Consider the following 16,906-nt stretch of genomic DNA (forward strand, 5'->3'; position numbering starts at 1 on the left):
TCCCCAAAATAAGCCATTCTGATCCAAATTGACAAGAGGACACAGAATGGACATAGAATCATAGAATCATAGAGTTGGAAGGGGCCATATAGACCATCTAGTCCAACCCCTTGCCCAGTGCAGGATCAGCCTAAAACATCTCTAACAAGTATTCATCCAGCCTCTTCTTGAAAACTGCCAGTGAAGAGAAGCTCACCACCTCCCTAGGCAGCTGATTCCACTTTTGAACTACTCTGACTGTGAAAAAGTTTTTCCTAATATCCAGCCGGTACCTTTGTGCATGTAGTTTTAGTCCATTGCTTCGCGTCCTACCCTCTGCTGCCAACTGGAACAGCTCTTTGCCCTCCTCCAAATGACAGCCTTTCAAATATTTAAAGAGAGCAATCATGTCCCCCCTCAACCTCCTCTTCTCCAAACTAAACATTCCCAAGGCCCTTAGCCTTTCCTCGTACGGCTCAGTCTCCAGACCCCTGATCATTCTTGTCGCTCTCCTCTGCACCCTCTCGATTTTGTCCACATCCTTTTTGAAGTGAGGCCTCCAGAACTGCACACAATACTCTCCAGGTGTGACCTGACCAAGGCAGTATAGAGAGGGGCTATGACCTCCTGCGATTTCGATGCTATGGCCCCTTTGATACAACCCAGGATTGAATTAGCCTTTTTTGCCATCACATCACACTGACTGCTCATATTCAGTTTACAGTTCACTCTTACCCCAAGATCCCTTTCACATATACTACTGCCAAGAAGTGTATCCCCCATCCAGTATTCGTGCTTCCCATTTTTGTGACCCAGATGTAATACTGTGCACTTGTCTTTGTTAAATTGCATCCTATTCACAGCTGTCCACTTCTCCAGAGTATTCAGGTCTTGTTGAATTTTAATTCTATCTTCTTGGGTGTTTGCTACCGCTCCCAATTTGGTATCATCAGCAAATTTAATGAGCAGCCCTTCCACTCCTTCATCCAGATCATTGATAAAAATAATGAAAAGTACCGGGCCCAAAACCGAGCCCTGTGGCACCCCACTGGATACCTCCCTCCAATCTGATGAAACGCCGTTGACCACCACTCTTTGAGTGCGGTCCTCCAACCAGTTCCCTATCCACTGAACTGTCCTATAGTCTACTCCACAGTCTTCCAGTTTGCCCATCAGAATGTGATGGGGGACCTTATCAAAAGCTTTACTGAAATCCAGATAAATCACGTCAACAGAGTTCCCCCAATCCAGTAAGATGGTCACTCGATCAAAGAAGGAAACCAGGTTGGTTTGGCAAGATCTGTTAGGAACAAAACCATGCTGACTTCCCCGGATCACTGAGTGATGCTTACCGATTGATCCCTTTAAAATTTGTTCTAATATCTTCCCAGCAACAGAAGTCAGACTGACCGGCCTGTAGTTTCCTGGGTCATCCTTCCTCCCTTTCTTAAAGATTGGGATAACATTCGCTCTTCTCCAATCTTGTGGCACATCCCCAGTCCTCCAGGAGGCCTTGAAGATGATGAACAGGGGTTCTGCAAGTTCTCTGGAAAGTTCTTTCAGCACTCTTGGGTGCACCCCATCCAGCCTAGGGGATTTGTATTCATCCAGTGTGGCCAGATGCCTCTCCACTACCTCTCTGTCAATGTCAATTAGCCACTCAGGTGTCCTGCCACATTTTCTACTATCTCTAGATGTGCCTGAGTTCTTCAGGGAGAAAACAGAGGCAAAAAAGTCATTAAGCCTGTCTGCTTTTTGTCTGTCCTGCATCAGAGTTTCTCCATCTACTCCCACACCTACTCCCACACTCACACACCTATTTGTGTGGCCCATTTTCTGTTGTGTCTCAGTGGGGGAGGGGGTTGGTTCATATTAGATACTCATATGGATACTCATGATAGCAACACTACAGAAGAATAGACTGCAGGTCGCCTCACATACATATATATCTCAAAATGCATGCTCTTTGTGTATCTCATGAACTTCACAAAAATTTGCAGTTGATTATAGAAGGATGTAGAACAACCTTGTGATTCAGCAAAGCTATGAAACAAATATGGAATGGACCTTCTAACCGTAACATCACTTAGTAAATCTGTGGCTGATTTGAATGAGACACGGATGTTACAAATAATGTGTGTGTGTGTGTGTGTGTGTGTTCAAACTATCAAGTCTTCACAGAAAGAAAAAGACTTTTACCTGTAGGGGTTTTTTTTGGCTCCTTTAAAAATACTTACTGCAAGTTAACTTAAGAATACCTACTGAAAAGTAACTGGGCTTAGAAGCTGAGCAAGCAGCAGGAGATAAAGAACTAACAAAACTATATTGTCAGCTTCAGGCATAATGACCCAATGGTAAAGTATCCATTCACCCACCCACAGAAAACAGACCAATTTCAGGGGTGGGGAATAAGCAGCAGAGTGCAAGTTAATGCTAAATTAGGCAAGTGGCTTCTTAAATGTGTTGCAAGAAAATCAACATACCATGCTTTAAAAAAATTATTGAACAATCTTTTCAGTGATCTATACATGCTTCAAGATGCAATGTAAAGGGATGCCCTTAATAGGAATCCATTAAAATGTCTATTAAGCCACAAGGTACTACTGTTGAAAGGCCATTGCAAAACATCACATTTACAGTCTTTTGTGTCTTAACTTCCTATTGATCCACATTTAACATGAGCTGGGAAAGGTTTTAGGAAAGTAATTTTAAAATGGCCATGTAATCTGGATGTTGTATAGCACTGTAAAGTTAGTCCTCAAATCAGGGAGGACTAGGAAGTTAACATGGTCCCTGGGGGGAAAAGTACAAGAATGGGTCTATAAATGAGGTAGAGAAAATGGGAAAGCAAGTTTTTTCTCCTTCTCTCATAATACTAGACTTCAGGGGCACCCAATGAAGTGGCTGGAAAATAGGAAATACTTCTTTACTCAATGAGTAATTAAACTGTGGAATTCACTGCCAGTAGAGGTAGTGATGGCTATGAGTGTAAATAGCTTTAAGAGGGGGTTAAGCAAATTCATGGAAGAGAGGTTCATCAATGGCTACTAGCCGTGGCTACTGAAAGGAGTCTCTGTATATAGAGGTAGCAAACCTCTGAATACCAGTGCTGGAAGGCAACAGGAGGGGAGGGCCTCAGCATCTATGCCCTGCTGTTAGTTCTCTAGACATTTTTCTCTAAGCCTGTTAGCAAGTCTACTTCTGGGAAGCCCACCCATAGGGGATTTATTTATTTAAATTATACCCCGCCTTTCTCTCCAGCAGGGAACCAAAGAGGTTTACATTCTTCTCCTCCATTTTATCCTCACAACAACCATCATGTGAGGTTGGTTAGGCTGAGACCAAGGTCAACCAGTGAGCTCCCATGGTAGGGTGGGGATTGGAACCTGCATCTCCCAGGACCTAGTTTGACACTCTAACCACTACGCCACACTGGATGAAGGCAACAGCTGCCCCACACAGTTGCCCTAGCACCTGGCATTTAGAGGTATAATAAACATGGAAATTCTATAACTAATAGCTATGGACGGACCACTCCACTTGTATTAATCAATCCAATACCCTACTATAAGATATGGCTGCCATATCTTGTAGAAGTTAAATCTATAAATTCTATGTAGTTAATTCTATAAAATTATTATGCAGAATGTGATGCAGCATTTCCTTTTGGCTGTCCTGAACCCACTGAAAATCAAGTTTTCTATGAAGCCCAAAGTAGTAAGACAGAAACAAATCCTCTCTTCATTTTACCCATGCATTAGTCTCTATAAATTATAAAATTGAGAGCCAGATTGGTGTAGTGGTTAAGAGTGTGGGATTCTAATCTGGAGAGCCGGGTTTGATTCTGGGATTCCCCACTCCTCCACTTGAAGCCAGCTGGGTGACCTTGGGCTAGTCATAGCTCTCTGGAGCTCTCTTAGCCCTGCCCACCTCACAGGGTGTTTGTTGTGGGGATAATAATAACATATTTTGTAAACTGTTCTGAGTGGGCATTAAGTTGTCCTGAAGGGTGGTATATAAATCAAATGTTGTTGTTGTTATTAATGTAATAAACCTTTATAATTGTTTAAGCAAGCCAACTGCAGTTTACCCCAGCTTTCACAACCACGTTTTCCTCATTTTTTCACAAACAAGCGGCACTTCCAAAATGCCCTCTTCTATCTATTAACTATTAGGAACTTACCCTGTTCTTTGTTGGTTAGCCTGAGGACTAATAATTCTCTCTCTCTCTGTCTCTCTTAAAACACACAAAACCATACAAACGATCAGCCCTCTACTAATATAGGCTAGACTTCCATCTAAGTTTTTCCATGTCAGGTTAATAGTGCATTCCTGTGCACATATATATAGGAGTAGGCACTAACTGCAAGGGATTTACTTCTAAGTGAAACTACGTAGGGTTGCAGACTACTACTCTGGAATTTCTCCCTCTTTGAGGTCAATCCTGCACATGTTTACTCAGAAGTAAGTACTGCTGAGTTTAGTGAGCTTACTATGAGATTAGTATGAGACCAGCATCCTTTGTGCTGGATGCTGGTACAAACCTATTGCTACTATTTGAGCTTTTGTTCTATTATCTCAATCCCTTCTCCCTTTAACCTCACCAAAACAACATTCAATTTATATACTGCCCTTCAGAACAACTTAATGCTACACTCAGAACAGTTTGTGTTGTTATTATCCTCACAACAATCACCCTGTGAGATGGGTGGGGCTGAGAGAGCTCTGAGAGAGCTGTGATTAACCCAAGGTCACCCAGCTGGCTTCAAGAGGAGGAGTGGGGGATCAAACCCATTTCTCCAGATTAGAGTCCTGCCGATCTTAACCACTACACCAACATGGGAAGGCATCTCAGATAGCTTGCTTCCCCCACCCCACCATCCCACTATTCTAGAAAAGAAACCTATGATCAGCAGTGAAGAAGGGAAAGGAGGGAAGTGCTGGGAAGTTTTGCCTGCATATCTAGCTTGTTCATCGATTTCCTCCAGAGGCTGGCTTGTGTGATACAATGTTATAGGAGCAGGCTGAGGTTGCTGGGACAATTACCACAGTAGACTCACCCCATATCATGGTCATCTGGCACCGGGCTGAGGTGAGTGGCCCTGCAAACACCCTGCAAACCAGTTGCCACTTGGCTCAGTCTGCTCATGATTGCCAGTGGTCCATTAGGAAATTTCCCAGCAAGTTGAAGGTCAAGTCTGTCTCTGCCCCCAAATACGCATGTAGGTCTTTCATGAAATCAATCCCAAGTCGTTAATGATAGTCATGTAGGTAATCAAGCAGATACACAATGAACCATGTTGGTAGACAGAACAGCTTCTAAAATTACGTTTGGTGTCTGATACTAGCACTGCAGGTAACTCTGAAGTGGCCTCTGGCCTCCTCCAGTTCCAGCTTATTCACCATTTCCCTTTTCTGGTTCCCTCTTCGGACTGTCGGCTGCCCTCATCTCCACCCCAGCTTCCTTTACCACCCACTAGTGCCATTCTATCTTCCAGCTGGATGTCAGTTTATTTGCTGGGGAAATGAAAGGCAAGAGCTTTATCTTGGTGCCCTGCTTTTAAAGGGGAGCAAGAAGATGCTGGCTTAGTGCAATGGGAGTGGGAAACAGACAATGGGTGGACAGCAACAGCAGGGGAAGAGTGCAGTGGCTGCCAACTACCCTTTTATCAGAACTACACTGCTGTGCTTTTCTTCCAAGTGTGTAAGATAAACTCATTATTCCTTTTTTTCCCCTGGAGCAGAAAGAAACCAGTGCTGTAAACCACTTGGCAAAGCCTATCTGAGAGAGAAGAGACCTCCTGCCAAGACAGGCAAAATTGGTTGAACTGTAGACATGGAACACCCCCTGCTTGCTGTCCTGCATTCTCCATATTCCTACAATTAACCCTTCCTTCTCAGAAGTTAACAATTTCCAAAATGAAGCTCTTCATACCATTCCACAATGTTTCAAGTTGTGCTAAAACTAATTATTAGTCATGTCTGAAATTTCAGCAGCAGTTTTGCTGGAAGAACATTTCCTGTAACAGGATATAACTCAGTACAACTAACTAGAAATTAGCCACTGTAGTCAGGAAACCTTATACATACTATGTAATGCAACCAGCTACAATTAGGAAGTCTTTGTATAAACATAAATTGTACTTTTGAAAGATCGGATAATAAGCAATTAGCATGTCTGAGTAAGAGGAAGGTTGCTTTCAATCAAGAGATGCAAGCAATAAAAACTTGCACATTTTCTAAAAGACAAATAGAATTTACAGTATTGGAAGGTGGTTCTTTTTATGGGATGGCCCAAGACTGGGAATTAAGGTATGGGTGATTTAGTTGAAATCCACAGGATATTGGGAATTTAGTCACTGTGACAGTCACAGATTTCAAACCAAGATGCAGCAAACTTAATTTTTCCTTTATTGTTCCCATATGTATAAGTACCTCTTTTTTTAAGTTAAAAAAGAAATTCCTGTGTTTCTTATACCATTAAAAGATACAGTTTCCTGGATCCAATGATCAAGATACTAAACAGAAACCAATGGAAATTTGTGCATAGACTGAATATGTGCACCTACATATTCAAGCATCCAATAAATCCCATTTGAAAGTCTACTTGAGAATAGTTACAAATTTTCAATACAACATGGGTAAGAACTGCACACAGTGCAATACTGGGGAATGTTTGGTGTAGTGGTTAAGAGCGGCAGGAATCTAATCTGGAGAGCTAGGTTTGATTTCCCACTCCTCCACTTGAAGTCAGCTTGGTGACCTTGGTTCAGTCCAGCTCTCATAGCCATACCCACTTCACTGGGTAATTGTCATGAGGATAATAATAACACACTTTGTAAACTGCTCTGAGTGTGGCATTTAGTTGTCCTGAAGGGTGGTATATAAATCGAATGTTGTTGTTGTTATGTTCAATACTGGGGAAGGACCAGTGACTATATAGTCAGTATGAGTGATTTGTTTATGATGTCCTTTGTTTACTATGCATTGTTCTTAGCAAATACCTGTTTTGTTAAGCAACAAACCTGGTTTACGGATCTGAGAAGTTCTCAGTATCCATTATAATAGAATAGAAACAGAGATGCATCCATACAACCCACCCATCAACTTTGGACAGTGTAACTTTCCTGCTTCTGTTGGTTTAACTATGTTTAACTGGGCATGTTTTACATTTTGTAAGCTGCCTTGGTCATTGTAGACAGACAGGGTATCAATATTTTACATAAATATATAACAGGTGTTAAGCATTTTAATCATGTCACTCTGTGTTAGCTACCGTTTGCTTCTAGGCTCAGCTCAAGTGCTCATGCTAAACTTTGGAGCACTTCTCAACTCAGGATCCTCACATTTGCATGACAACCACCACCCATGTGTGCCTATAAGGCAGTTCTGGTCATCGGACCAGGGATTATTAGCAATTCTTCCCACTCAGGTCAGTAAGAACTGCTGGTGCTTGGACTGCACCTGTGCTCTGGAATGGGAGGAAAGCCTTGGCCCTGCAGTCATTGCAAGCTTTGTAAAGCAGAGCTGTTTTATCGTGTCTTTAGTAGCCCATGGTTGAAAGTTGTGGTTGGCTTTCTTTAAGTTGTATTTCTGCTGTATTTGGTTAAGAGTGGCAGGACTCTAATCTGCAGAGCCAGGTTTGATTCCCCACTCCTCCGGCTTGAAGCCAGCTGGGTGACTTTGGGTCAGTCACAGCTCTCTCAGAGCAGTCTCAGCCTCACCCACTTCACAGTGTGATTGTCGTGAGGATAATAACAACACATTTTGTAAACTGCTCTGAGTGGGCATTAAGTTGTCCTGAAGGGTGGTATATAAATCGAATGTTATTATTATTATGTATTTGTTCTTGAATCTGATGTCAGTTACTTGGAGTCCCCTTTATTGGAAAGAAAGAGGGATATAAACAGAACAAACATTAAGCCCCCCAATTTTGTTGCTGGGGCAGCAGAAATGCTGGAACGAAACTGATGTATGGAGAGGGAAGTATAGGGGGACTGCAGTAGGAGGGGGATTGGCAGAAATTGCTATGCCCTCCGAAGACTTAAATACCATAAAATCTTTGAAACTGTGTGTCTGGATACATGTTGGAGCTTATTGTCACTAATCAATACTACGAATATGGACTGATGTAGAGCAAGCGGGAATATAATATTTATGATTAGAGTGGCAACATTCTGCTGAAATTACAAGTCCAAAGACTAACAGTGCAATCCTAAGAAGAGTTACTTCAGTCTAAGCCTATTGAAATCAATGGGCTTAGACTGAAGTAACTCTGCTTAGGATTGCACTGTAAAACAGACATGACATGCTCATGGAGCGAGTTAATGATCATATATGCTATATCTTCGTCCCCAATTATTTTTAAAACCAACATCAACCTCGGGAAGCTGTTTTTAAGCCTTAAGTCGAAGAATAATGGAACAAGCCTTTTTGCCCAGCTAAACCATTCTTAAAATGGAGAGAAAACATACAAGTGTCTCTAGCTTTTTCCCCATGAGAGGGAAAAACAGCTGTGAGTATATCTGTGCATGTGTGTGCTGGAATTTCAGCAGAAAAAGAGTCAGAAGAGAAGTGGTTAGGCACAAGTACCTTTCCTCCTGTTCTCCCCGATAAACTCATAATTTCCCTACGATGCCTTTCGTTTTATAAAGAAATAAAGTTGAGGAAAAGATAAATGCAACTGTGCGTTGTGACAAGTTTGGACCTAAGAAGCAATGAGGGAATGCAGCTGAAAGTGTCAAACAGCCGGAAATGACACGGACCAATTACTGTGTTTATCTGCAAGCACTCTACACTTGTGAGAACAGGGTTGATTGCTGACCTGCTGGTAAGATTTCAGTTCTTCTGCATCGACATTGCTATAGTTGCCTGGCTTTCACTTATTAAATGTGAGTGGTTTTGCCCGCTTGCATATTTTGGGCATTTCAACAAACAGAAAACAAACAGAAATGGCTCTTTACCTGCAAAAACAATAGAGGTACTTGTGCTCTTTGGAGAATACCACATATTTTGTGACAAATAACCATATGTGGGCATAAAACCTACTTTGTGAGATGCAGAAAGTATTATGCTCAGTTGACAAAACTTCCTACAAATACGCAATTCAGTGCAAAAAAGATATACTTTTACCAGTAGCATTTTTGTTGTTTTTTATTACTGATTTTGTTTCGTTGTAGGATTTTATGGTTGGCTTTTAGGTTTATTGTTTGCCATTCTTGAAACTAATAACAAACTGGGTAAAATCTCAAGATACATAAGAGGCAGCTGCATGTCTGTTACATTTCTACGCAGAGCCCAAATATTTCCAAGAACAGAGTGATCCACTTCAGTCACCGATGGATAATACTAGCTGTCTTATTAGCTGTGCTATTCTGATATAACATCTGCAGCAGGGAAAAGTTCCAAAGTACCTAGGATCATATCCATCAATGTGTGTGATCAGTTACCAACTATGTACAAGATTATTTATTTACTTCATTGATATCCTGATTTTCTTCCCAGTGGGCATCCAAAGCACCTTACATTGCTCTTCTCCATTTTAACCTCACAACAACCTGTGGTGTAGGTAAAGCTGAGAATGTGTGGCCACCAGTAAATTGGAGATTCAAGTTTGGGTCTCCCAGATCCTAGTCTAACACTCTAATCCTTACACCACGCTGGTTCTCACATATATGCAAACAAAATACACATTCAAATGGATGAAAGCTCTTATTTACAAATACTTTGGGGGACATATTTCAAGCATAAAGGCAGCAATAGTCAGAAGTGCTTTTGGCATGGTTATTTGGGTATAAGTGAACACATGGAGGGAAATAATTAGGTCATGCCTAGTAAGTCTGTTCCGTATCGCTTTGTATTCAATATATTGTTTGTCATAGTCTACATATGTACTTGTGAAAGCTGGAGGCTCCTGTATAATCCAGCAGCGTAACAAGGAAGAGGTGTCTGGCCCACTTTATGGTTTAGCAGTTATGGTTTAGCTTTAAAAAGATCTTGGCTGACAGGTAGTTCAGATTAGGAATGTAACCCTCAGAAATGTCATAATATTTTTGGATCCAGATTTTGGATCCGAAGATTTTCATTATCCTGATCTTTGGTAAGTGTTGTTACCAGTTCAGGATTTTTTCTTGGATTTTATCCCCCCTCCCCACAAATTTAAATCTCTAGATCCTTCTGGAGATAGAAATAAAAGGCTTATCTTTGCAATGGAAGGAGCTAGATACAAACTTTTTTTATAAATGAAGGCTGGGAACTCAGAGAACATGGTACACATACTGCCATACTGTTATATAGATAAAACGCTAATCAGTTTCCATTTTTAAAAAAGCCCTAGAGACAGGGGAGGAAACAGCTAAGTCCAGCAGGAGTCCAGGAGCCCATCAGCCTGCCTGTCATTTTCTAACTCTGGGGTGGGCTCTACTGCCTCTGATGCTGGTGGCAGGGGAAAGCTTCCAGCAGGGACAATCCTGGCAAGGTAATTCTGGAGCTAGTTTGGTTCTTTTCCTTTTAAAATGTAAAGAGCCAAGAATGGAAGCCAGGCCTACCCAACCATCACCTGTTTGTCAGAGTCTCTCTTGTGGACTAAGAGCTATTTCCTCACTTGGCTTTCTCTCTTTCCTTTCTCAGTTCTGTGTATCCATGAAACCCCCAAACACTCCCAAAACTCTGGAGTGTTTGGGAGTCCTTTGCATCATTTTGGGTGTCTCTGAGCCAACCTGACATAGATAATTTTGAGTATAATTTCATCTTGAGTATATCTGAATGCTCATCTGTAGGTCAGTTCTTGCCCAGGCCCTTGTGATCCTCATGAAATTTGTAACTCTACTAAATCCAACAAGTTTCGCTAATCTACATTCACTCTTTCTATACCATATCATAAGTTTATTTTGTACTCACCTCCAAAGTAGGAGCCATCTGTTAGCTTCATCTCTTTACTGGATTTGGTGATGACACCAGCAACCCCATGTTGAATGAAATACATTTTTTTCCCCACTGCCCCTTCTCGGATAATATAATCTCCAGGCTGGAACACCTCAAACCGTAGCTTGCTCAGCATGGCAGTAACAAAATTTGGGTCAGCGTTCGCAAAGAGTGGCATTGTGGCAACAAGCTTCCGGCAGTTGAAGTTGACAATCTCCTAAAATGGGAAGAAGGTGATTATTTTAGGCTGCACAATTTTTTAATGTGGTTTTAACACTTTGGCTGTACTTTTCAATGTCTGGAATATTTTTGGTTTGTTTAATTTTAATGATTTTATGATGTTTATCATGCTTCACTTTGTGAACCATCATGAGAAAATCTCTGGAGAGGTGGTACATACATTTTCTAAACAAATTAAAAAATATATAGGTATCACAAAGTTATGTTTAAGTGAGCCACAAGAGACTAATTATAACCTAGTTTAACCACCATATATAACAAAAACATCTGCATCATAGCACTTAAGAGGTTAGGTTAACACTGTATTACAGTAGAACAAAATTTGAGTTCAGTAGCAACTTAAAGAACAACGAAATCTCCCAGAATATAAGCTTTCGTCAGTCAAAGACCATTCTGTCAGATACACAGTACTGTATTATAGTATGTCAACAGTGATTAAAAACTGAGATTTTTTACTCTCAAATCAGTTGTTATGAACTCCAGAATACAGACACAGGAACATATTTAAACAAATGTTCAGAAACATTTCCCATATTTTCAAAAGTTGCTTAACAAAGAAGGAGGGCACTTCTCTCCTTTGCAAGTTAAGAGCAAATATTATCCACAGATCTATTATGTATTACTTTGAAGAAGTAGGATGTTCTAACAGCCTGAAGACCACAAACATACTTCTCTGGAAACTGATCTTGCAGATCTTACATTTTTTGTCAACTGCAGTGTTACTTTGAAATGTACAATTCAGACATTAATTGACAAGCACAGTTTGCCTACTTGTGAAGAATGGAAGAAAGTAATTAATAAGATGGATGCAATGAAGGCTACAACTACGGACACACAGACAAACAGATAAATATAGACATCAAAAGTGGCATCAGCAAAAGGGACTGAGGTCTGCTCCTCTGAAAGCAAGACCAGTTTGTCCCTGACAATATACTTGTACTTGGGAAATACCCTAAACTAACTGACTATTTAAATGGTGACTCCATGATAAAAGTAATCTAGACCCTTGTCCTTTAGGACAAAGATGTGTTCCTGGGTACCAAAATCAAGATAATCCACAATATGGTAATTCCCATTACTATGTATGGATATGAAAATTGATCAGTGAATAAAGCTGACAGAAAGAAAATTGATTTGAAATGTGGTACTTGGGAAGAATTTTACAGATACCATGGATGACCAAAAAGACAAATAAGTGGGTTCTAGATCACATCTGTGAGCAGTCAGCCCAGCCTCTGCCATTTTAAGGGCAGCTTATGATATAAAAATCATAAGCCCCTTGAATTTGATGTGCCTTAATCTGCATTAGCAAACCAGCTAGCTGAGCAAATTGTTGCCGGATCCCACCCAGGAGAGTCATGCATGGAAGGAATGCATAGCCGAGTAACTGGGCCTCCCCATGCTGCGGAATGTGTTGTCTTGACAATATAAGTGCTTGTGAATCATCACCCTGAACATTCCAATCTCCCCTCTTCCCATTGATTAAATCCTATCCTACAATTGAGGGCCATCAATCAGCTCTGATAAGTTTGTAACTCCTTCCTAGGAACATCTAATCAAGACTCTAAATTAATTAGCCAAGCTCCAGGAATATTTAATTAACTATAGTTTCTTTGTGAAGCACCAGGAGTAACCAATCGGATTCCTTTGTCACACCCCAACAGCACCAATCAAAAGTACTCAAACCTTTGTCATTCCCATGAAGTGATCTTTAAGGTCTTTGTCCTAATGGCAGAGGTACTCTCCAGCCTCAGGGCTTGATTTGTTCTATTAGAACCCGGGCTTTGCCCTATTCAAATTGTGCCCCCACAAAACACAAAATCAAAACACATCCTAAAATAACAAATCAGCAATTCTCATAGTCCTTGGTTTTAACTACTGAACTTGTCAGAGCATCGGCAGCAGGTCTATGTTTGGGGCAGAAATCTTGAAAGGGCTCTGCAGCTGTATGAAAAGTGCATGGAAAGTTTGTGTCTGTTTTAAAAATGATACAGGAAAAAAATGGAAGCAGCAAAGTACCAGATATAAAACTCCAAAGCAGCAAGAAAACCATGAGATCAGTGATTTTGCAAACTTTACTTTCAGATAACTCTTTCTGCATTGATTTATCTGCCCCAGAAACCCACTGTGTGTGTGTGTTAAGGCAGTTATCTACTCAATTATCCTTTAAAAATGCTACTGACCTAAACAATTTGCCCAAAGAATAAGCAGAAACCAAAAGGATTCCTGTCACCTCTACAAGTGATCCCTTACCCTCATTTGGCTCTATATCTTTTTTTTTAAAAATGCCATATTGAACAGCCAACGTTACTTTAATTATTACATTGAATACAGAAGCAGTCTATGGAATCATGGCTGTAACCCATGCATTAATTAAGTGAGAATGCTGGAATTTTTGCAAATTTGGTCATTCTGCCTACAATTTAGAATTAAGGAGGCACAGCAGTATGAGTAAACTGAGGCACATTACTAACAGTGCGATGCCATGCATAATTATCCCAGTTTAAGTCCACAGAAATCGACTGGCTTCAACTGACATCCATCCATCCATCCATCCATCCATCCATCCATCCATCCATCCATCCACTGGTGTCAACTGATAACTATATATATAGACTGTAGTGTAAATCATCTCATTCCAATCATATCAGAAGTTTAGCATCTGACAGATTGACAATAAGGAGGTTGTTTTCATTTTTTTTCATAAAGTTTGAAGGAGAAAAAGTTGTCTTGCAGAAGGAGAACTGATGCTGAAAACTGGGGTTTAGTAATTAAAACAGTGTTCACAAAATTCAGTAACATCGCTAAAAACTGAGCTCTGACTTTTTTCAGTCCCTGCCCCATGCAGTCTCCTGGAATAAGTCAGCGGGCTTTTATCCCCTTGGCTTTCCACCAAGGCTATAAAACAGATTTACCCAGCGAACTTTGGGAGCAATCTAAGTCTTGTCTAAAAGGGAATTTCTTCTTATCTGTGAATAAGGTGCTTTTAGATCGATGATTTTAATATATTTTAACATGTTATATATTCATTGTTTTAATGTTTAATGTTTTTAACTGTGTGATTGTGTACAGTTTTATTATATCTTATGTAAGGTTGGTAGGATAAGAGCCCCGTGGCTCAGAATGGTAAACAGCAGTACTGCAGCCCAAGCTCTGCTCACGACCTGAGTTCAATCCTGGCGGAAGTTGGGTTCAGGTATCCGGCTCAAGGATGACTCAGCCTTCCATCCTTCCGAGGTCGGTAAAATGAGTATCCAGTTTCCTGGGGGTGAAGTGTAGATTACTAGGGAAGGCAATGGCAAACCACCCCTTAAAAAGTCTGCCAAGAAAATGTTGTGATGCGACGTCCTCCCATGGGTCAGTAATGACTCGGTGCTTGCACAGGGGACTAACTTTACCTACCTTTAAGGGTAGGAGATGTGCAGGCATACAAATATTTTAAATAAACAAATAAATGAGACTAGGTGTGCAGCACATTCTGCAATGCCAGCAATGATGAAGATCAAAAAGTAACAAATGATATCCTAAATGTTCCTGTAAGGTTATGCCACAGTTCCTCCAAGCTCCCCCCCACCCGCATATCTCCTGACAATGGTGTAAAATTCAGTTCCTGGAGATTTTCAGCTTTTGTTTTCTTTTTTGAAAAGAGAAGAAGAAAAGCAGGTTTTAACATCTCTTTTCTTATGGTGCAAGAAAACAATGCAAAATAATGTACACAAATGTAATCAACTTGCATAATTTATAGAGGTCATAGAAGGCTGCTTTTCATGGCACAGAATCTGAGTGTCCTAAAGGTACAAGTTTAATTTATTTTAGCACACAGAATGCTGTTGATTATGTAACAGGAGCAATAGCAATAGCAGCAACCCCCCTCCCCCAACTTAATGAGTAGAAAGAAGACAGAAAAAAAACTTTTAGTGGTGGGGCCTGGGGTGGCTGCTTTGGAAGGTGGACTCAATGGTATCACATCCCTCTTGAGCATTCTCCCCAAACCCCACCCTCAGGCCCTGCTTCCAAATCTCTAGGAATTTTTCAACCTGAAGTTGACAATCCTATAAGGAACAGCAATTTCCCTTTTTTATATATAGTTCAAAATCGAAAGGACATATATATATATTATATTATATATTATATATATAATATATAATATATATATATTATATATATATATATATATATTATATTATATATTATATATAATATAATATATTATATTATGTTATATTTTAGGTTTTGTATGATTATGTTTATGTGGAATTGGTTTTGTATGGTTATGTTTTAAGTTAATGTGGAATAAATTTTAATTAAAAAATATAGTTCAAAATCGAAAGGACATCCAAGTGAAACTAACACATATCAGTTTCTTTAAAATGGTATGTGCTGTTGCTTTTGCCATATACAATATTGCTGTGGTCTTGCTGCCACAGAACGCACTGATGACCATTAATATTAAAGTATATTAAATATTAAATGAACTATTAGAAGCACAGACACATTGCTCACACTGCGGATCAAACTTTAGAGAATTGTCGTCTTACAAATTCTAAAGAGAACACTTGGCTCATACCACCACCACCACCACCCTTCAAAATGAAATTCCACTTCTAGGTTAAGAGAGGGAAGATTTGGTTAAGGAATTGGTGATATTTAATTCAATTGTGTCTGATTAGAGAAGAAGCAGAGAATTTGACTCCCTTTCACAACCAAGGAAAATCTTGTCAGAAAGAAAGCAGTTAAGAGCAGGGAGGAGAAGCAATCTATTTTGCCAAGAAGGTAGAGGCCACTGCAGAAAAATATACGGAACATTATTCCCCAGCACTCTGAACTGGACTGACACATGAACAGTTTTTTCTTCCTCCAAGAGCTTTTCTGTCTCACAGCAAATCATTCAAACTGTATTTTAAACCTTTAAAAAACTTTCGCTCATTTTAAAATTATTGCTCCAAAACTTCAATTTCAGTTCAAATATCTCATCTTTCTTGCATCTTTATTGATTTATCATGATTTATTGTGGTGTGAGACACTTTTTACTGTTGCTTCCGTCTCAATCCACTTATGTATGATATTATTAATAGCATCCTGTGATTAGATGCATAAACTTATACATTATATCACCGAGACAGTCACTTGCCCTTCTTTTGAAAGCATACTATTTAGCAGACACTGCTGCCTCTCAAAGGCACCACCACAGTTCTTGCCGTTGTAACCAAGTACGGCATCTTTAAATACTAGTAGCTTGCTCTTGGAAGGGAGTGGCCTGTATTTCCACTTCAATGCAGTAATATTTCAGGCCTCAGCTTTTGCTGGAATAATATCTCCAGCACTAGCCTTGAGCAGGTCAGCTACTCCTTCACCTTTCTAGTCTGACTTTCTCATGGGTGTGAACAGCTAGGAGACTCGCTCCTGCTGGCACTAAGTGGCAGCCCATTCCCACATGAATGAAACCACAACGAAGGAAAGAGTACCCTCTGAAGAAAATGCTGCATGAAAGAATAGTAGACATGTAGACATGTAATTATAACTTTTTCACTGTTGTATATATGGTGTGGGTGAAGGGGGTAAGGTACTCTGCTACTTTGGAGGTCCTAGAAGCTGGAAAACTGGTTTCCTACCAAGTACCTTCAATGGAAAGGGTATTTGGGGAATCAATTTACATCAGTTGCCCCCCAAATGGAAACAACAACTCAACTAAATCCTCTGTTATTACACTGTGTTCCTTATTTGCAATAATCATATAAAGTTTTGTGTGTGTGTGTGTACGCAC

The 16,906-nt window shown here is 40.2% G+C and overlaps 1 protein-coding gene across 1 annotated transcript in view; it reads right to left on the reverse strand.

Annotated features, from left to right (window-relative positions):
- The window catches only part of HCN1 (hyperpolarization activated cyclic nucleotide gated potassium channel 1), a 248,871-nt gene that overhangs the window by 15,529 nt on the left and 216,436 nt on the right, over positions 1–16,906 (reverse strand). The window contains exon 6 of the mRNA XM_054986971.1: positions 10,879–11,119. Coding sequence (XP_054842946.1) covers positions 10,879–11,119 — 241 coding nt within the window. The remainder of the gene's footprint in view (positions 1–10,878; positions 11,120–16,906) is intronic.

This window comes from Eublepharis macularius, chromosome 8 (assembly GCF_028583425.1).
Source record: "Eublepharis macularius isolate TG4126 chromosome 8, MPM_Emac_v1.0, whole genome shotgun sequence".
In the NCBI taxonomy this organism is placed as follows: domain Eukaryota; kingdom Metazoa; phylum Chordata; class Lepidosauria; order Squamata; family Eublepharidae; genus Eublepharis; species Eublepharis macularius.